Source organism: Penicillium diatomitis, assembly GCF_028827545.1.
Source record: "Penicillium diatomitis strain IBT 30728 chromosome Unknown utg000003l_segment0_segment0, whole genome shotgun sequence".
NCBI classification, from domain to species: Eukaryota; Fungi; Ascomycota; class Eurotiomycetes; order Eurotiales; family Aspergillaceae; genus Penicillium; species Penicillium diatomitis.
In genome coordinates, this window is record NW_026623175.1 from 3,739,730 (window position 1) to 3,762,201 (window position 22,472).

General features: G+C 52.4%; 1 protein-coding gene across 1 annotated transcript; it reads right to left on the reverse strand.

The window, feature by feature from the left end:
- Positions 1-244: 244 nt before the first annotated feature.
- On the reverse strand, positions 245-22,349 carry N7539_003328 (uncharacterized protein; the record flags this gene model as incomplete). Its single annotated transcript, XM_056932930.1, has 6 exons — positions 245-10,411; positions 10,490-18,316; positions 18,375-20,587; positions 20,655-21,735; positions 21,804-22,237; positions 22,280-22,349. 6 exons carry the CDS (start codon positions 22,347-22,349, stop codon positions 245-247), a joined length of 21,792 nt encoding a protein of 7,263 aa, XP_056792889.1.
- Between the last annotated feature and the right edge of the window lie 123 nt (positions 22,350-22,472).

Sequence of the window (22,472 nt, forward strand, 5' to 3'; positions counted from 1 at the left end):
GATTCACACTCTACTGGGAGTAAGCTGGTAGCTGCTAACTAGAGCCCAGGTTAGTGCCACGAAGTATTCGGCTACAATTCTGTGAAGCCCCAGGAAAGAAGAAGTATTTCAAAGGGGACAGTAGTGGATGAGATGAATCAGAAGAGTTGATAACGAATAAAAACACCAAATACAGGTAATAAAATGAAATAAATAACAACGGTTGCTAAATCGAAACAAGAAAATCTGACATGTCGATCATCCCCTACGAAAGAACCTCAACCATGGCATCCAGAGTAGAATGCTGAACAAGGGTCTCAAGCGAGATACCTGAACCAATTCCCTTCTCGTGCAATTCGCTCACTAGTTGTGCCATCTGCACCAAGTCACCACCCTGGTGGAAGAAATCCACCTTTCCATTCTCCAGGTCACAGCCCGCAGGCAGACAGGCTCGCCAAGCATCTTGGACGGCCACGCGACGGTTGTCCTTCACCCCAAGACCAGAGCTTTGCTTCTCGGAGACGAGAGGGATAAGTGCGGTGGACGTCTTTCTCTCGTTGACTGGAACTTTGTCAACGGGTACCATGGCCCATAGGTGCAAGAGATCGCTCAGTTGGTCGATGAGCAGCTCAGCTGCAAATGATGACATAATCTTGGAAGATGTGAGCAGATCAATGTCAACACAGTCGTCGTTCACGGGGGTTGACAACACGGAAACATCAGTCAGGTCGAGATCGGCGCCGAGGAAGCCGGGCTTGTACATGTCGGCATCGTTGGAGCCCAGCGAAACTTCGCGATCGGGTTCAATGTTCTGATGCTGGATGACGCTGCTGAAGTGGGTCCAGCTTGGCCAGTTGGTGCACTCTCGGATGATTTGTCGGAAGCCCAAGGACTCGTGAGCAAGACCGGAGACTTCCTGTTGTTGTTGTGCAAGCAAAAACTCCAAAATAGTCTGACCGGGCTGCAAAGCAGCACGGACAGGAACTACATTGAGGCACGGTCCAACGATGTTCTCAATGTCGGGTAGAGTCGCACCGGAACGATTCGCGACGGTTTGACCGAATGTCACGTCGTGAGATGCAGATATGCGCGCCAGTAGGACAGCCCAGGCCGATCGAAGCACAGTCGCGGCGGTGACTCCGTGCTGGCGTAGAGAGACGACTGGAACTTGACGGCGCGTGACGTGAAGCACACGATCGTGAAGCTCATTGCGAAGGGCGGGCTTGGAATGCTCGACGAATCGCGTCTCCTTTGCCCCGTCCAAGAGAGATCGCCAGTACGAGCGCGTTGCTTCGGGATCGACGGGGGCAATTGCCTTGATGAACTGCGTGAAAGATGAGATGGATGGAAGTGCCTCACCCCGACAAGCACGTTGGAGGCAGTCCCACAGGGTGGGAAGAGAAACTCCGTCGTATTGAGCATGGGACAGGCGCACGAGCAGCCGATGAGAGTTACCGTCGGGGTGAAGCGCGAGCACAAACTCCACGAAAGGCATGGACAGGTTCAACTCTCTAGAGACGCCCTCCTTGTATAGTTCTTGTGTGAAGCCATCAAAGTCGGCGGTTGTCTCCACTCGGAACGACGGCTGCATTTCTCTCAGAACGATCTGCCAGAATCGGCCTTCATATGCTGCGAACACAGTGCGAAGAATGCCGAATTGCTGAACCAAACCATGGCACCCCTTTCGCAGACGCTCCAAATCTGCGCTCCGAGCTCCGTCAAAGAAGAACCAATTCAGCATCCAACGCGACTTGCTTAGGTGACCCACCAGAGCAAGGTCCTGGAAATCCGTGGTATGCTCGACAGCCTCAACAAGCTCAGCATCGACATTCGCCTTCAGTGCCAGGGCCTCGACAAGATCCATTTCCATTGCAGGAGCTACCTGCAACTTGGACTGGAGAATGAATGGAGGTGTTTCTGTGCCAGGAGTGAGCGGCATCTGGACCTGTAGGTGGGAAGCCAAATCGGCCAAGACTGGGTAGTTGAAGATGTCAGCGACACTCAGACTGATCTGTGCACTGCGGGCGCGACTGGCTAGTTTCATGGCAAACATTGAGTCACCACCTAGTGTGAAGAAGGTATCGTCAGCACCAATGGTCTGTACATCGAGTGCGAGGACATCGGCCCAGAGCCCCGCAAGTTGCTGTTGTAGATAAGTTGACAACGGCTTCTTCGCGGCCCGACCAGAAAGAGCGAAATCGCGGAGCTGCTCTTCTGTAAGAGAATTGACAGCGCGAGCGAGGAGCTTTCTGTCAGTTTTGCCAGCTGCATTGGTAGGCATGAAGCGGAGGGGAACGAAGAGTGTGGGCACCATCCAGCTGGGTAGTCTGGCACGAAGCGCGGCTTGTAGGCTGCTTAGTGTGGACTGGACAACGGGATCGAATTCACGCGCAAGCGTGGCGAGATCAAGGTTGGGCACGAAAGCAGATTCTTGGTAGATAAAGGCCACCAGGATCTTCTGGTTCTTACGGCTGGCCAGAGTCACGCTGTCGACCATGTTCAGGTAGTTGGAAAGGTGGAGGCGGATGTGATGTTCGATCTCACGTGGCTCGATACGGCGACCGTAGATCTTGACTTGGGTATCAGCACGCCCAAGATACTCGATACTGCCGTCTGGGAGGTATCTTGCAAGATCACCCGTGCGATAGACGCGCGAGCAATCTGGGTGAAGTCCCAGCCTCTCACGCCATGCAAGGTCTCCGTGGAAAGCAGTGTTGTTGGCCTTGTCGTTATTCAAGTATCCGCTCGACAAGATTGGTCCACACACAATGAGCTCACCAGTACATCCCACTGGTGTTAGGCGATTGATGTCGTGAGGCTCCACAATCACGAGGTTGCAGCCGACGGGCCGTCCTATATTTGTGCAACTGTCATCTGGCTTTGTGAAGGGCCCAGCGGCACACCATACCGAAGCTTCACTTGGGCCATATGCGTTGATCAAGTTGGGCACTTTTCCACACCAAACTCTGAGGTTCTCCTCCGTGGGAGCTTCGCCACTGAGAACCAGGGTTTTGAGGTGCCCCTTGACACTTGCAGGCTCCACGAGACTAGCCACGGTGGGTGTTAAACATGCCCAATTTGCTCCGAGGCGAGCAATCGCACCAGCCAAATCATTGAGACGATCCTGCTCAGAGAGCACACACAGAGTGGCACCGAGCGTCAGTGGTGCAAAAGTCTCCGCATAACTGATATCGAAAGTGTAGGCAGCGAACTGCAACACCCTGGATTTGAAGGTAATGTGAAGAGCAGAACTGAAAGCGGAGATACTTGTGTGGATGGCTTGGTGGTCAATGACCACGGACTTGGGCTTGCCGGTACTACCGGAGGTGAAGGTCATGTAGGCTGGCGACATGACGTCGACGACTGGTTGGCGTCCAGCATCTGGCGAAGAAATCTGTAATTTAGAGGCCGTGGTGACAGTCACTTCGATGACTTGATCAACTGGCAGTGATTTTGCCAGAATCATGTGCGAGGACGCGGCAAGAAGATGCTTCATGCCTGTATCTTCAATGATCTCGACCAATCGAACAGATGGATGCTTAGAGTCAAGTTGCACACAACAACCTCCTGCCTTAAGCACAGCCATCATGGCGACCGCAGTCCAGCATGATTTATCAAAGATCAAACCGACTGCTTGACCCACTTCAACGCCAAGCTGAACAAGCTCCCGCGCGAATCTTGAAGAAAGAACATCAAGATCGCGGTAGCTGAGGGCGCCGTCCCAAGCTTCAACAGCACAACGCTCAGGATGGGCGAATGCGCGGGATCGGAACTCGTCATGCACAGTTCTTTGCACGGTTGTGACTGGAGGACCAACCCATTGACGCAAGGTCTGAATGTCAGAAGGCCCCGCAAGCTCAAGAGTAGAAATAGCCGCGGTGCGTGGTGTCTGGTACAACTGACCAACCAGGTTTTCGAAGTGCAGAAGAAGCCAGGTCATTGACGTCTCAGAGATACGAATGTCGTTGTATTTGACCGAGATTGTGGCACCATTGCCAGTGGTAAGCTGGCACTCCACAATCAACGGGTAAGTGTCGAAGTCAAAGTCCGCGTCCGTGACAGGCTCTAAAGCGAGGCCTGTAGATTCAGCTTCCATGGGGGGCTGAATGAAGAAGAGATGGCCAACGTCGACGGCATCTGGGCTAGCGAGCAGTCGGCGAATGTTTTGCATACCAACCTGCTCAAAAGGCACCATATCCTGCGCCTGGGTCTGAATGCGGCGCATGAATGCCTCAACAGTCTCATCTGGATTAACTCGCACGCGGACTGGCACCGTTGCAATGGTAGGGCCCATCATATCGGCCACTCCGCGTAGTGGCACCGTACGTCCGGAAAGAACGTGTCCGAAGATGACATCTTCAGAAGCGGCATATCTGCTGATGAGCAGGGTCCAAGCGGCTTTGAGCACAGTGGGCAAGGCATAGGGGAGGGAGCGAGAGTCAGGGAAGTGAATCTCATGGGTCTGGGAACGATTGGGGTGGGAAGTCAGAAGCGACGCAGCTCTGTCAGAGGTACTGGGAGGGAAGGGGGCAGGCAGATCGCCTTCGAGCTGCGAACGCCAGAAAGTGTCGCTCGCAGCATTGTCAACTGTAGACAAATATCTGATGAAATTCTTATACGGCACAGCGTCTGGAAGAGCACTCAAGCCTTGGCGATAAATGATTTCGACCTCCTCGAACATGGAAGCTTCACTCCATCCATCGTAGACGGCGTGATGAGCAGTATAAGCTAGGCTTGGCCGAGGGTCCTCTAGTGTACCCTGAAGAAGGGCGAACCGCATAAGCGGATCGCCGTGCCGCATGGGAGTCAGTTTGTCAGCGGCGAGATAGGCCGAAACTGTCTCGTTGGTGTGCCAGATGAGATTTCCTTGCACCACCACTTGGAAGGATCTTGCAGCAGCACTGGAGTAGATGATACGAGTGCGCATGATTGACTGACGCTGCGCGACCATTTCCCACGCAGCACGATAACGATCAACGTCCACGTCTTGCGGCAGTCGATACACCGCACGCGACACATACGCCGCCTCGTCCCGCGCGGTGAGAGCCATGAGAGCCTCCTGCGAAGGGGTACATGGATAGATGTCCTCAATGACCTCTTCTTCAACGCCACACTGTGCTATGGCTTCCTCAATGACATCGGATACGCTAGGAGCGGGAATCAGACAGAAAGGCTCAAGCACTTCAGAGTCCGTGTCGCTATTCTCACTGGCTAAGTCAATAGCAGCAGACATGGCTCGTAGAGTAGGGAACTGCATGATCTCAGCAACGCTCAACGAAATACCGATCTTACTCGCGGCCGCGACGGCTTTCATTGCGGCAATTGAATCTCCACCCAAGTGGAAGAAATGATCTTCAGTTCCAGTTGGGCTAGTTCCAAGAACCTCAGCCCAGATCCCGAACAGGGCCTTTTCAGTAGACGTGCTCGGGGCAGACCTCGCTGTTTGCGTCAGGGCATATGCAGAAAGCTCCTCCGATTGAAGGTCATTGCCCAGAGACCGCAAGACCTTCCTTTCAATTTTGCGAGACGGAGACAGCGGCATATGCTTGATGGGAATGTAGAGCTGCGGAATCATATGGCGAGGTAGCTCACCCACCAGGCGGGCCTGTAGCTCGAGGAATCGGTGAGACATGTCACCACTCAGCTGCAGTAGAAGTTGCTCGGTTTCTTCAGATACTTGACTGCTCTCGCAGATGAATGCTGTCAGGATCTTGATACCGCCGCGAGTTTTTGGAGAGAGAACCTCAACAGCAACTTGGTGAGAGGGATCTATGAAGGCGCCACGAATGCGATGCTCAATTTCACCCAGCTCAATACGCTGGCCGTGTAGTTTGACTTGCGTGTCTCTGCGTCCAATGAATTGGATCGTACCATCTGCATTGTACTTGACGAGATCTCCGGTACGATAGATTCGCCCGCAAGACCAAGTCTGGGGCCACCATGCAGGGGCGGATATAAAGGCAGCAGCAGTCTTTTCAGGCTCGTTCAAGTAGCCTCGAGCAACAATAGGGCCCTCGATGAGCAACTCACCGGTAGCGCCGATTGGAGCTAGAATATTGACATCGTCGGGATTAACGATCCACGTCGTGCAGCCAAGTCCACGTCCAATGTTGCTTGGATCACGAACAATCGCAGTCTCAGCATTGCAGGTACTCGACACGCAACATTCGCTAGGTCCATACGTGTTGATGAGTTGAACAGAATCCCCCCATCGCTGAACAACTTCTTTGGTGACTGATTCTCCGCTAAGGGCAAGGCTCTTCAGCGACGGAATGCTGCTCGGAAGAAGCAAGCTTGCGACAGTGGGAGTGAGTTCTGTCCATGTGACTTTGTATCTTGCCATCGAATCGGCAAGGCTGTTCATTCGCTCATCGTCGCTTGGCACACAGATGCATCCACCAAGCATCAAAGCACCGAAAATCTCCTCGAAGCAGACATCGAACGTATAGGCAGCAAACTGGAAGACACGAGAATCTGGACCCATGCCCATGGCAGTGCAATGAGCCATGAGACCGGTGACCAGGGAACGATGTTCAAGAATACTTCCCTTGGGCTTGCCTGTACTTCCAGATGTGTACACCACAAGCGCCGCGTTCTCAGGGCGAACTTGGGAAGAAAGCGCCGGCGCCGAGGGAAGTGAATCGAGATACGTCCCATCAACAGAGAGAACACTTGATGGTGGAAGCAATGAGGAGATCATTGGAAGAGAGTCCTCGTCGCACAATGCAAATTCGGCTTCCAAGTCTTGAAGAAGAAGCTGAATACGGCTGCTGGGATGTTCGGGATTCAACATGCATGAGACACCTCCGACTTTGAAGACCGCGAACATAGCCACGATAGTCCATGAGGATTTTCTGAAGCAGAGGGGGATCTTCATTTCCGGTTTGATGCCGAGATCCTGGAGTTGGGCGGCCAAACGAGTAATGAGGTCACTCAGCTCCCCGTAGGTCAACTCCACGTCGTAAGACGAGACGGCTGGAGTGCCAGGATGCAGGCGCGCCTGCTCCTCAAACATTTCATGAATGCATTTCTCAATCAACACAGGGCGATCGGAGTTCCATTCCAGAATTTGCTCAACATCCTCATCACTGAGGCCGCTTGACGCATGAAGAATTTCTTCGTCACCGTCCTGAGACGCAGTCTCCTCGACATTCTGGAGGCGTTCAACAGTGCGTGCGTATTGTTTCAAAATGCGCGACATCTCGTTTGAAGGAATTGAACGACGGTCAAATTGAGCTTTGACCTCGACACGATCTGCCAGCAGGTTACACTCCATGGTCAAAGGGTATGGGTCACGTTGGTCACCCTTCTGTGGCACTGGAGTCAAGCCCAAAAAGTCGCTATCATCAACAGGCGAGGTGCCCGGCTGAATGATTAGCAGATTCTGGAAGCTGACCGCTTCGCGGCACTGCTCTCCCATTCTTCGAATATTTTGCAGACCAGTGTGCTCGAAGGGTATCATCTCAATGGCTTGCTTGTGAACGGCATGCAGGAATTGCTGAGGAGAGACGGAGTGCGGAACATTGACCTGAATCGGAACGGTAGCAATGGTAGGGCCAAGTACCTGATTGATACCAACCATCGAGGCGTTTCGTCCGGACAGAGTGACTCCAAAGTTGACATGCTCGGAGTCTGTCAGCTGGGCAAGAACCATGGCCCACGCGGCCCGCAGTACTGTTGAGAGTGTGATGGTGGACGGCTTCGCTTTGACCGGGATGGAGTAGGACATGAAATGGTCAGGGAAAGGCTGGTGATGACGGGCAGGTAGTGTAGGGAAGGATGTCGCATGAACAGCACACTGTGCAGTCCAGAATTCAGTAGCAGCTGCGGGACTGACACCCTGAATGTAGTCAATGAATCGGTTATACGGAATCTCAGGGAGTGCCATCTCTCGGTTGTATTCTGCGGAAACTTGCTTTGCCAAGGTGGCCAAGGTGAGGCCATCATAAACGGCGTGATGCGCGGTCCAAACAAAGTAGCGTTGGCCCGGAGTATCCAAAATCGCAAAACGGGACAGTGGCTGGCCATAGGTCATGGGCTTCATCATGTCTTCTCGCAGGTACGTTTCGAGATCGGAACCAGACTCCCAACGCACGGATTCCCTGAGCAGAACCTGGAAGAACCCGTCGACAGTAGAGATGATTCGAGTGCGCAGAATGGTACTCCGAGACAAAACAGCGACCCATGCTGCACGGAACCGCGCGATATCCACCGAGTCAGGCATGTTGAAAATCTCTTGCACATGATATGCCGCAGAGTCCTGACTGTTGAGGACCATGAAGCCTTCTTGGAGTGGAGTACAGGGGTAGAGATCCTCAATGACCGAGGGATCAACGCAGCACTTGTCAGCAGCCTCGGACAGCAAGATCTCGGAGTCTACGACGGGCGGTAGTAGCGAAAATGACTCAACTGGCCTATCCTCATGCGGAGCAAGAAGTCTGATCTCCTTTGCCATACCGGCAAGCGTCGGTTGTTGGAAAATGCCGTTCATGGTCAGAACCAGACCCTGACTGCGCGCCTCTGCAATAATTCGCATTGCGCCAATCGAGTCTCCCCCAAGGCGGAAGAAACTCTCGCTTGGATCAAGCTTCGTTCTGTCAGGGAGATGCAGGACGCTCGACCAAAGATCAGCAACGAGACTTTCATTTGATGTGAGGCGCACGGTCGCATTTTGCGACTGCACTTGGTAGGAGGTCAAGTTCTCACTGCCTAATTGCGACACCATTCGGTTAAGCAGAGACCTGTTGAATTGACGCCCCTCAGAAAGAGGCATCGCAGTGACCGGGATGAAGAAACTCGGCGTCAAGTCTTCCGGCATTTGTGAGTGCAATGAGAGTCGAATTTGAGAGAAGCGTTGTCGCAAGGCATCAGTCAAGGGCAGCAGTTCCACAGTCTGATCCGGACGATGCGAGCTGGCGAAGTAAATGGCTCGATGACTCTGGGAATCAACGGTAATCGAACTGATTATCGCTTGCTCAGTGGGCCGCAGAGTACTTTGCATCAACTCTTGCAGCCTCCTCAAGTTTGCGTCTCCGCCATTGTCAGACGAGAGCGAACTGTCATCGAGTTCGATTCCGTCGCCGTTCCAGCGACCCCAGACACCTGTCCGAACTAGCACAGCGCTCGGCAGCCATGAAGGGTTCTCCAGAAGATGTACTGAGCCGCCTTGCATATAGGATCGTGGAACGACTGGGCCGTCGATCAGAACCTCGCCCTTGCATTCTGAAGGCGCGAGTGAATTCTGACTGAAAGGAGATCGCACCCAGGCTCGAGAAATTGCCGGCGAAGAGCAAGTCTGCAGGGTGTTCTGGCCAGCAGGCGCAGCCATCAAGGAAATCCAAACGGGAATCCGTTGAAGTTGGTGAGGGTGCACCAAATTGACATCCTGCCACTTCTTCAGTAGGGAGGTGGGGATGTCGCTGCCGGTAAGCACCAGTGTTCGCAAATCTGGGGCCTGAGAGACGCTAACTAGCGTGGCCTCGTCTTGACTTAACATAGCCCAGTTGGCCCGAGATTGACAGATAGATTGTTCAACGTCCGAACCAGGAGGAGGCACAATGATTGTGCCACCACAAATGAGAGTGAACAGCGTTTCCACCAAGTAGAGGGGTGAATCGACGGCGCTGAGCTGCAAGACTCGGGTCCCAGAACATAACCCGGCTTTTGATCCAAGGTGCTTCGCCGTGGTGGTGATGGTTTGGTGAGCCAGGAGAGCCCAATCATTGCCATCCTTCACTGCCAGGGACACTTCAGTTGGAGAAGGACTGAGCGGGAACTTCTGCGGCAGAGCAAGGCTATCAATCTTAGACATCGAAGCCGCATCCAGAATCACATTGGTGAGGCAAGCGTTGCCAAATTCTGCAGGAAGCTCCTCGTTGGAGAGAACAAGCATGGGTGCTTGTGGTGAAAGAATCTCTTGCAGTCGCTCCAGATCATGAAGAGAAGTGAATGCTAACGAGATGGCGCCAATCTTCAGCACAGACAGCATACCGATCAGAGCCCATTTTGAACGAGAAAATTTGAGGAGCACCTTGTCACCTGGGTGAACCCCCAAATGCAACAGATAGCTCGCGAGCGAGTGAGTCAAGCTATCAAGTTCATGGTACGTGAGTAGAGTATCATCACCCATGGACTGTATAGCCACTGCTGTTGGAATCGAGTGTGTCTTTTCATCAATCAGGGCAGGGATAGAAGCTTCGGTCATTACAGGGTCATCGCGAGATACAGTCTGAGCATTAAGTCCCATGGCCGCTTCGGCCAAGTCCAGCTGCGCAAGAGGCTTATCAGCGCGAGTGGCAAGTGCGAAAAGAATGCTAGTAAAGTTTCGCAACAAGCTATCCGCTTGGTCATCAGCCAGGACGGAGGTTTTGTAAGTGATGTGAATTTCAACGCCTGAGTCATCTCCAGTCGTGATATTGAGGTCGACATCGTACTATTGTACAAGTCAGCAACGCATCTTCAAATGGCACAACAGGGGAGCGCAACAGAAGGGGAAAAATAGGGGTTTTACTTCTGTGGGATCGTTCTCGGTGACAATTTCAAGGTCGATCTTCGGAGGGACACCTGGCGAGGGCTTGCGCTGAAGAGACATGATGGTGTTGAAGAGCGCCGCATCACTTTGTCCGAGCGAATGCTGAATTGCGGCAAGGGACACGTGTTGATGCGGAAGACTGTTGAGATAGTCCGACTGTACTGCCTGTAGAACTTGAAGAGCTGACTGTGCATCGTCAAGTCGCATCCGACAGACCAAAAGGTTAATGAATGGTCCGATGGCATCGTAAATGTCCTCGACAGGGATTTCACGCCCTGCGGCCATGTATCCAAAGCAGACGTCTGAACTCCCCGTGTAAGCACGTAGAACTAGACCCCACCCGACCTGGAAAAGGTTACTCATGGTTAAATTATTGGCTTCACAGAACCTCTTGAGCTCTCCAGCTGAGTCGATTTCGATAGTCTTTGACTGGAAACCCGTAGCAGACAAAGACTTCAAATTCAGAGAGGGGAAACGGCAAGCCTCGACGCCTATTAGCTGGGAACACCAATATGAAAGGGCGTCTGCATCGGACTGTTGCGATAGGTAGTTCATGTAAGTGCTATAGAGTGGACCTGGAGTCGTCGGAAGCAAACCCTCGTAAGCAGCTACGAGATCGCGGACAAGAAGTGCCATCGACGTGCCGTCAATGAGTGCATGGCTGACTTCCAACTGGCAATAAATCGAGTTTGACGCTTCGCACACAGTCATCCGGTGTGCAGGAACCGGCTGACGATAGTCAGGGCCCCCTTGGCTGGTGACAAATGTAGCGACACTGTCGTCTCCACTGTCATCCTTCAAATTTAATCGTCTGACATTTGCTTGATGTGAGCGCAAGACCAATTGATTATAGACACCAGATCCGTTGATTGCCTCGATGAAGACTGTGCGAAGCAAAGCATGACGGTCCACTGTTCGCTGCCACGCGGCCACCAAGCGAGACACGTCCACGATGGGTTGATCTTGACGCGGAACAACCTTAAAGAGTTGCCGAACTTCATAAGTGCCTGGCTGTCGGGCCTGGCTAATCAGGATACCTTCCTGAATGGGCGAGCAAGGATAGAGATCTTCGATAACATCAGGTGAGACACCGATGCTAGGCAAAACCGCAGTGGTAAGGGTGGCCAGGTCCTGGTAGGTGATCTCAAGCAGCGGGAAGTCACTAAGGCAGAACTCTGTTCCGCTGACATAAAGCTCATTGACTGCCAATTGAAGAGTCTCCTGGCAGCGCTGAACCCATTGGCGAATCTTGTCTTGTCGATGAATTTCTCGTTGGAAGAAGAAAGAAACTTCAAGCCGTCCGTGAGAGACCGCAGCGACGATATCAAACACAGCGAGGCGGCCCATAGAATCGCCGAGGTTATCCAGGACCTCTCCTGAATGAAGTGCCTCTTCTTGAAGAATAGCATCCTCGCGCTCGGCATGCTGAGACTGACCCAAGTAGTTGAAGCAAATTTCCATGTTGCGATGATGTTTGACCTTTTCCCGTGTCTCAGCATTGAAATGCCGTTGAGCAAAGTACGCAAAACCATTGTCGCTCCATGACTGGCGAGCATCCTTGGTACGCTTGATGGTTGTTTTCACAGACTCATTCTTTCTCACTCGGCAGTGAACCGGATGGAATGTGGTAAACCATCCAATTGTTTCGGAAAGGTCAATCGAAGACTCCCAGGGTTCGCGACCGTGTCCCTCAACAAAGAATGCGGGCATCTCACGATCGGAGAAAGATTCTGCAAATGACAATTGAAGAGCCGCAAGCAAAATGTCCACTGGCTCCGTGCGCAATGGATCGTTTGCGTCTTTGAGCAGAAGAGCAGTACTTTGCTGATTGAGTGTGAATGCGATCTCTTCGCCATCACCCCAGAGAGGAAGCTCCGTAAGCCCCCAGTACTCAAGATTCGCAGCCGGAAAATAGCCATGTTGAATCTGAGTCTCAAGGAGATTCTTGGCAAACCCTCGCTGCTCTTTGATCCAACTTTGGAAGGGCATGCGGCTTTGACTGAGCTGGATTTTCGGCGACTCCAGGACCTGCTCCAATTGGGTGATGATGATATGCCACGACACAGCATCAATGACCAAGTGATGAGCAATCAATGAAAGCAGGCGAAGATCATCATCCAGAACTTCAAAATACTGAGCAGCAAATACCGGACCACTCTCAATGTCGAGACTTCGCTGGGCAGCATTCACAATGTCAAAGACCTCGGCGCGGTTCTGGACGATGTGTGAAGCGACGGAAGCCAGCCCTTGAAGAGACTGCTTTACCACTTGGGTCCAGGAACCGTCAACTTCTTTGTGGAAGCGAGCACGCAGCATGGCGTTGTTTGCTACCACACGCTCAATTGCTTCAGACAGTTGGACTGACGTGACTGGACGCAGAATGCGCAGTAAGACGCTTTGGTTGTAGTGGTGCATGTCTTCACCATTGCCGCGTACCACATCGTCGAAATAGAGCTGCTGAATTGGTGACAGTTCAAAAGGAACGTCGTACTGTTCTTCCCGGTGAACAGCGTTAGGTTTTGTGGCCAAAGCGCGAGCGACAACTCCAGCCAATGATTTAGGTTGGAGGATGTCCTGGACACTGACTTGTATATCCAAGGATCGACAACGTGAGACGACCTGCATGGCGGTGATTGAATCCCCACCCAGGCTCAAAAAAGACCTATCTAAGCCGATGGCGTCCACCGACAAATTGAGAACGTGGCTCCAAACATGGGCAAGTTGTTTCTCAAGCTGAGTAGTGGGTTGATGTGTAGTTGCGACGGTGACATCAACCACGTCACGGTAGACTTCGTCGGACATCCTCTGCACCCAGCGGGAAATTGGCAGTCGATTGATTTTGCGAGACGCAGTCAGAGGAATGGAGTGCAGAGTAACCCATATTGAAGGAACCATGTAAAGCGGAAGAATCTCACCAAGCCTGCCCTGTACCTGTCGGACCCGATGCTGCGCGTCATTCTTCTGTGCACTGGGAACGAGTTCAATGTGGTCTCCTTCAAGCGCAGCGGGCTGCAGGCCTGTGAGAGCGACTACAGCGACGAGCTTGCCTTTGCATGGCCCCTCTTTTGGCAGAACAACCATACCTGCCTCGATTTCTGAGTGAGCACGCAAGTGGAACTCGATTTCGCTGAGTTCAATTCGCTGGCCGTTGAACTTGACTTGACTGTCCTTGCGACCAGCGATGTTGAGAGACCCATCGGAGTTATATTTGACCAAATCACCAGTACAGTAGAATCTGTAGGGCGACTTTCTCTTTCCTTGACACCATCTGGGATTCTCCACAAAGACGGCTTTCGTCTTCTCTGGCTCATTCAAGTAGCCACGAGAGACATTCGGGCCTTCGATGAGGAGCTCACCCACACAGCCGATGGGAGTGAGTCGGTTGTAATCCTGAGGATCAACGATCCAATACCGGCAGCCCACTCCATGCCCAATGTTTGCTGGAGATACTGTTGAGCTGGCGATAGCGTGAGAAGCCCAGATAGTGCACTCTGCCGGACCATAAGAGTCAATGAGGTTGACACTGTTAGACCATTGATCAACAAGACTCTGCGAGACAGCCTCACCACCCAAGACGAGAGTCTTCAGGTTCGGAACATCGCGCGGATCGAGTAGAGCTGCGACAGTGGGAGCCATGAAGGTCCATGTGATCTGCATCCGATTGATAGTTGTTGCCAGATTATTCAGACGATCATGCTCAGTAGGAATGCACAAAGTACCACCTTTGGCCAGTGTGATGAAAACCTCTCCCATGCTGACATCGAAACTGAATGAAGCAAATTGTAACACGCGAAGTCCCGGTCCCTCGAATCCGAGTCCGGACCCGTGCTGGATAGCGACCGTGCAGACGCTATTATGCTGCACGACGATACCCTTTGGCTTACCACTGCTACCCGAGGTAAAGATCACGAATACCGGATTCGTATGATGAATTGTTGGCAAGGTGATGCAGGATTGAGCCGGCTGTTCAAGACTGTTGACTAGGGCCTCGCTGATCACAACTTTATTGGCTGCAACAGAATTGAACAGCTCAACTCTTTCTGGAGAGGCGAGCACCACAGACGAGCCTGTGTCGGCTATCACACCTGCTAGGCGAGTGATGGGGTGGTCGGGATTGAGCATCACACAGCCACCGCCACTTTTCACAACAGCGAGCATGGCAACGATTGTCCAGCGCGACTTGTCAAAGCACAGGGGAACCAGAGACTCTGGGGTGAGACCAATATTGGCAATCAGGTGATGGGCTAGTCTGGTGGATAGATCATCAAGCTCCTCATACGTGAAGGATCCATCCCATGCATCAATGGCCAAATCGTGCGGATTTTGACGGGCCTGGGTAGCAATTAACTCATGAACGCATTGGTTTTCCGACTCTGCCTCCAAGGCGTTCCATTCCCATATCTGCCGCTCATCCTCCGGACTGAACGCATCAATATCTTCAATTCGGCGCCCAAGTTGAGGATTTGCAAGTTGTTTCAGAACATGCTCGAAGTGGCCGAGCAGGTGCATTGTTTGGTCCATGCTCAGAATCGCATTGTCAAAGCGAGCTTCCAAAACAATCTCACCTTCGCCGAGATTGCACTCAACTATAAGCGCGTACGGGTCAAAGCGCGTCATGTCGGTGGGGATCTGAGCCAGCTCCGTGAGACCGCCGAGCTGAGTCGATTGAGGCTGCACCACAAACAAGTTGGTAAACTCTGTCGCAGCTGCGGCCTTCTGACTGATACGCCGAATAGCTTGCAGTCCCATATGTTGGTGACGCATCATCTCAACATTCTCATCATTCTGTCGTTGTAGGAATTCTCGTATGGACATCCCTCCATCGAGATGGACGTTCATGGGTACCGTTGTGATCGTCGGTCCCATCACTTTGTCGATTCCCAAGACTGGCAAGTCGCGCCCAGAGAGGGTCAATCCGTATAAGATATCCTCGGCATCTGTGTAGCGAGCAAGTACGATTGCCCAAGCAGCTCGAAGAACAATTGCCATAGTGAAGTCGGATTCTTTTGGAATACTGACAGAAATAGTGCGGTAGCAAGAGGTGTTGGCGGTTGGATGATATGCTGCCGAGGGTAGACGGGGGAAAACTGCTGGTGGCTCTTGCGGGCAATGCGCTGCCCAGAAACTCTGAGATGCCTTTTGATCAATTTGTCTCGTGAATTGCACAAATTCAGCAAAAGACGTTGCCTTTGTGGGACTGGTACCATTTTTGTAGAGTTGCGCAAGCTGATCGAAAAGAAGGCCCATGGACCATCCGTCAAACAGGGCATGATGGGCTGTCCAAACAAATACAGTGGATTGTTCGTTTGGGATCAATGCAAATCTTGAGAGAGGCCTGCCGGCAGCTACCGGGGCAGCCCGAGTACGATCGACGTACTCGCTGAGTGAGTCTGCAGTTTCCCAGTAAATAGAGGAGGCGTTGGCTGTCAGAACAACTTGGTAAGAGACGGCATCGAAGGTGACAATTCGTGTGCGCAGGATTGGGTGTGCGTTGACCAGCTCCTGCCAGCTGTGCTGGAATCGCTCAACGTTGAATGTAGAGGGCAGATTAAATGCGGTGGGTGCAACATATGCACCGTCATGTGTCGTCGACATCAGGAAGACACCTTCTTGGAGGGGGGTTGCATAATAGACATCCTGGATCGCATCTTCGGAGACAATGCACTGCTTCGCGGTTTCGCTGAGAATAGCTTTGCGCTGAGTTTGTTCTGCGGGAAGTAACGAGAAGGGCGCATAGGCAGCAGCCTTGGCTCCATCAGTGATATCAAGGCGCTGAGCCATCTCTGTCAGCTCGGGACGGCGGAAGATGTCAGCGACACTTAGAGAGTAGCCCGCCCGTCGTGCAGCTGCTACCAGCTTCATTGCCCCAATGGAATCTCCTCCGAGGCGGAAGAAGCTATCCTGGCGTCCAATGGCACTGGCCTCCTTCCTGAGCACCGAAGCCCAGAGGTCCCGAAGGCGATGCTCTTGTTCTCCCTGTGGGGCTTCTTTCACCTCCTCTGCCAATGCGTACATCTTGAGCTGGCGCTCGGTCAAAGACAGAACAACCCTGCGCAACGTGATTCGGTCAACCTTGCCGGAAATGGTCATGGGAATATGAGAAATGGGAATGAATAAACTTGGAACCATATAGCTAGGGAGTTTTTCCACTAAGCTTCTCTCCAATGTGCGCAGCTTCTCGGTCATTTCAGAATCGAGCGTCAAAAAGAGCGAGCCTTCATCGTTCGGCAAGCCTTCGACATATAAGAAAGCGACGAGAGTTTGAGGTGGCAGCACAACCGAATCAACGGTGATGTGCGAAGCACTTGGCAGGCTCTCAAGAATTGCGTGCTCGATTTCACCAAGTTCAACTCGCTGACCGCGAATCTTGATTTGAGTATCCTTGCGTCCGATGAATCTCAGTTGGCCGTCAGGATAGTATCGCACCAAGTCACTGGTCTTGTAGAAGCGTCTAGGTTCGCCGTTCTCCTCTCTGGGAAGCCACACAGGATCTTCAAAGTAAGCTGCCGCTGTCTTGACTGGCTCATTAAGATAACCTCGAGTGACTAATGGACCTTCGATTATCAGCTCACCGGCACACCCCACAGGCATGAGCTTATTAACGTCATCGGGATGTGTGACCCATAGACGAGTGCCAACAGCGTGACCGAGACACAAAGGATCGCTTCGAGCATCAAGTGGCATTGTACCCATGCTGTAGATGGTACACTCGGTCGGACCGTAGACGACTCGAATGCAGGTGGTGTCCGTCCAGCGGGCAATATCTTCTTTGGAGATGGCTTCACCTCCGAGGACGACTGTCTTCAAGGTTGGTACAAGCTCAGGAGTAAGAAGACTTAGCACACGCGGGGTCAAGAATGCCCAATTGACATTCAATCGGTGAATGGCACCGACAAGGTCGTCAACGCGGTCTTTCTCGTGAGGTATGCAGACTGTTCCACCCCCAACAAGCGTAGTGAATGTGTCCGACACACTTGCATCGAAAGCATAAGCTGAGAATTGGAGCACTCGGGCTGTGTTATCCACTCCCCACTCTGGCCCGTGGGCAAGGATACTGGTGATCAAGGATCGGTGTTCAAGCACAATACCCTTGGGCTTGCCAGTACTTCCTGATGTGAATGAAACAAAGGCAGGATTATGGGGCTCAGCACGGGGCAGTGGAGTGTCCGAGGTTGGCGCGGGTAGATTCTCAAGGAACTCCTCATCCACAACAACAACCCGGTCGACAAGACCATCCACAAAAGATACATTTTGCGCTGACACAACTGAGATTTTTGCCGCACAGTTCTCGACGATATCTTGAACTCGCGTGCGTGGATGACTGGAGCTCAGGCCGACTCCCGCACTGCCAGACTTCATTATGGCAAGCATGACAACGGCTGCCAGTTTTGATTTTGGGAAGCAATGGGGAATAAGGACCTCAGGTCCAGCACCAAGCTCGGCCAAGTGATGTGCCAATTTCTCTGACAAGTGATCGAGCTCTTTGTAAGTGTACTGTCCGTCCCACGCACAGACAGCCTGGGCTTCGGGTTGCTGGCGTGCCTTGGCATAGATGTAGTCGTGGACAACTCCAGGCTTGGCTTTCGGCTCGTCCTGATTCCATGCCAGAATCTGAGTTCGGTCGTGCTCGCTGAATAGATCAAGCGAAACAACAGGGGCAGAAAACTCTTTGATGATACGAGAGATCGCACTGCTGTATGTGTTCGCAAGATTCGATGCATCTCCTTCCGTGAGAAGCGATGACCAGTATCCAATGTCAATTCTGACGCTGTCTTTGCCGACGTGAATTGCAACACCAAGATCAAACTGCAGCCGGTTGTTAGACATGAGTAAATACAAGGCAGTGGAAAAGTCAATCACTCACGTCTGTGGGGTCGTCTTCCTCGACGGGCTTGAAAGCAAGTGAGTCGCCGTATGGTTGGTCCGACACGTCCTTCTGCACAGAGATAATACTGTTGAACAGCGGCATTCCTGACAAATCCAATCGATGCTGGATCTGAGCGAGGGAAGTGTGCTGATGTGGCAGAGCATCAAAGTACTGGTTCTGCATACCGAGAACGGCATCAAGGCCAGTAGGGCTTTCTTCGAAACGCACGCGGCATACAAGCATATTGATGAAAGCACCAACGGCCTGGTCAATTCCTTCAACAGGTACATCACGGCCAGCCGCGACGTAGCCGAAACAAACATCATTAGTATCTGTGTAAGTGCGAAGGACCAGTGCCCAAGCAGTCTGAAGAACGTTGGCAAGCGTGACACCATGTGTCTCCGAGAATTCAATCAGCGCTGCTGTGTCCGTAAAAGGTACCGGGACAGAGCGACTTCGCTTTTCCCGATTCTCCATGGGATACATTGGCACAATTGTTGGTTGCATGCCATTGAGATACTCAGCCCAGTAGTTCATGGAGGTCTCAGCGGCTTGTGATGCGGAAATGAATTGCATGTAGTCGCTGAAGCGGGCAGGTTCCCCTGCGAAGGTTTGTTCTTCAAAGGCAGTGGAAAGTTCACGCAAGATCACTTCGGTGGAACCGCCATCGATCAGTGCATGACTGATCTCAAATTTCAAAAAGATTTCGTCGTTTCCTGCGCGGCAGATGGTCAGGCGGTGCTGTGGCTGGGAAGACTCGAAAGTGGGTGGCGGCAAAGATTGGAGGTGGGCTGCAATGGCAGAGTGATCCTTTAACTCCAAGCACTCGCAGATTTGAACGTATGCGGAGACATTCTTGAGGACCAGTTGTTGGAATTGGCCAGCCACTTCAACGAAGACAGTCCGCAGTGCTTGATGCCGGTTGACAACTGTCTGCCACCCGGCCTTCAAGCGGGATGTCGTGGTCTCTGCATCGCGAGTTGATTGCACGTGCAATACACGACGAATCTCGTAGGTTCCCGGGAACTTGACTTGACTGAGCAGGATGCCGTCTTGCATAGGCGTGCACCTGTAGGCGTCCTCGACCTGATCTCTCGCAAGGCCGGTTGTTGTGATAAGAGCCTCATCAAGCGCCGCGACACGTTCCTCCGGCGATGCGCGTTTCTTCTTTTGGTCTTTTTCACCCTCAGGGCGGTTAGATTCGAAAGAAGCTTGCTCAACGCGCTCGGCAAGTCCAATGAGACTGGGAGCGCGAAGAACGTCTGCAACAGAGATCTTCAGTTCCTGCTGCCTGTAGCGAGCGACAATTTTCATTGCTTTCAGTGAATCTCCTCCAAGAGCGATGAAGGAGCGATTCATTTTCAAATCCTCGACTGCGATCCCCATCTCCTGTGCTAGAATCTGTTGCAGCTGCAACTCAGCTTTACTTGACAACGTGACCGCAGGCGCTTCGTCGCTGACGTCTGCAATCTCGTTGTAAGTTTCTTCAGACATCGCATGAAGCCACTGTGTCATAGCAACACCGTGCACTTTCCCAGATGTAGTAAAAGGGAGCGCTGCTAGGATGACCCAAAAAGTTGGGACCATGTACCCAGGAACCTGTGTGGCCAATTGAGCACCGATAGCAGGAAGAAGAGCTCGTGCAGGTTGGTATTCCTCCGCGGGGAGTTCGTGAATGTTGGCGTCAGGCTCACCGGTGTACAAGTAGTCCTGCAACGACAAAACTGCCACGAGCCGCCCCTTGCAAGGACCTTGCTTGGGTAATAGAACCAAAGCATGTCGGATCAATGAGTTCTCCGACAACCTCTGCTCGATTTCGCCCAGTTCCAGCCGCTGTCCATTCAGCTTGACCTGACGATCCTTGCGCCCGATGAATGTAAGTGTACCATCGCTGTTCTGGCGAACAAGATCCCCGGTCTTGTAGAGGCGGAAGGCCGGTGGTGGTCGCGGCATCGAGGCTGCGAAGGCAGGTAAATTTTCAAGAAACACGGCCGCAGTTTTCCCAGGCTCATTGAGGTAGCCACGGGCGACAATTGGACCTTGGATGACAAGCTCACCAACGGCTCCGATAGGAACAAGTCGATCGTGGTCGTTGCGATCAACCACCCAGCATACAGCGCCGGTTCCAAGACCAATGTTGGCAGGATCCGAGTTAAGAGACAAAGGTCCATGAATTGTGGCTGCCACTGAACACTCGCTGGGTCCGTAGCCTTGAGTTCGGAAGCATCAATAATCAGCGAATGAAGAGCACACAAAAGGTAGGATAATTGAACATACCGTTGATCAAGTGTAACCTTTCAGCCCAGGTGGTCACATCAATTCGGGCAAGGCCCTCACCACCGAGGGCAAGAGTCTTCAAAGTTGGAACGGAAGACGGATCGACCAAGCGCACAAGAGAAGGGGTCATGAAAGTCCAAGAGATTTGGAGATGGTTAATGATATGAGCAACACCACGAGCAGCCTCACTATCGTTGCAGAAGCAAATGCAGGCTCCAGTTGTAAGGGTGGTGAAAATCTCCAGCATGCTGACGTCGAACGTATACGGAGTCATCTGCAGAACTCTGCTTGATGGAAGAATTTTTCCAGCCTTGACGTGTTCCGCAGCCGCTGTCAGGAACGATTCATGCTCCACCACACAGCCCTTGGGCGTGCCTGTGCTTCCTGATGTGAAAATGATGTATAGGGAATTACGTGGCGTGACCGCGACAGATGGTTCCTGTGTCATCGCTGGGAGCTTATTCAGAAATCCTTCTGAAATGACCAGAACAGAGAGCTCATCGGTCCAGAGACCGCCATTCTGTACAGAGGTCAACACGAGAGTGGCTTGGAGCTGAGCAAGCAATCCCCGTAGACGCTCCTTTGGCTGTTTGGAATCCAAATTGACAATGGTTCCGCCGGCCTTCACCACTCCCAGCATAGCCACAATCGCCCATTTGGACTTCTCAAAAAAGAGAGGGACTGTGAACTCGGGGCCAACGCCCCGCTCCTTGAGGTAGTGTGCGAGGCGGTTGGAATACGACTGAAGCTCGCCGTACGACATAGCGCCATCGGCTCCATCGATGGCAATCGTATGAGACTGAGTTTTCGCGACCTCGTCAACTAGTTCATGGACGCAACGAGAGACCACGGCCGGCGGAATGTGATTCCATTTCGAAATCTGGTCCAGCCCTTGAGGGCTCATGAGGTTGATCTCGGTCATGGAGAGATCGGAATTTTGCACGATCTCGCCAAGAACGTGGCTCAATGTGGCAGCGCAGTTCTGAGCCTGTCGCATGGGAAGTAAATGATTCGGGGCTTGGACGCTAATGACAAGTCGATCACCCGTCGCTCTGGCGTGTATAGAGATGTAATCGCCAGCCTGGTTCTCAATCACATTAATAGCCACTCCATCAAAGTCTCACTTTCCAACCATATTGTTTCTCGCACCTCTGTTCTCTCAAGCGTGGTGCTGTCTGAAAAGACGACCACGCTGTTGAATATTTGGTGCCCATCGGCCGCGGTCCAGTTTTGCAGGTCAGTGACACTGGTCTCTGAAGGAACAGGCATGCCCTTAGCTAAGTGCTGCTCGACCAGTGCCAGTGCTTGCTCGACCGTCACTCCGTCATCGATCGCGATCTCTGACAGGCCAGTGTAAGGTATCCCATTCTTGTAGCGTAGAAACAAAACCTGCGCGAGCTCGCTGTCCGTGTAAGCGGAGAGTACCAGGGCCCACGCCACGTTCAATAAGCCGAGTAATGTGCACTGGTGGCGCGCACAAAAGGCTGTGAGATTCGCCATCGAGGTCTCGGGTCGCAGATTGAGAATAATTTTGGTCTGCTCGAAATTGCTCGCCGATCGCTGGTCGGCGTGTTTGGTCTCATCTAAAAGAACACCGTCAGTCAAAAACGGAAATAAGGACGCACCTGCTTTTTGCGCAAAGGTCGACTGAACAGCGTCAGGACCGGCGGGCGTGTTCTCGCCGTAGTCACCCATAATGAAGAAAATTAGTTTTTTGATTTGGTTGGAATCAGGAGTATACAGAAAGATTGGACAATGCTGCCTCGACAAGCAGGAAGGGTTCGATCAGAGTTCACGAACGGCGATGTACGGTTGCGT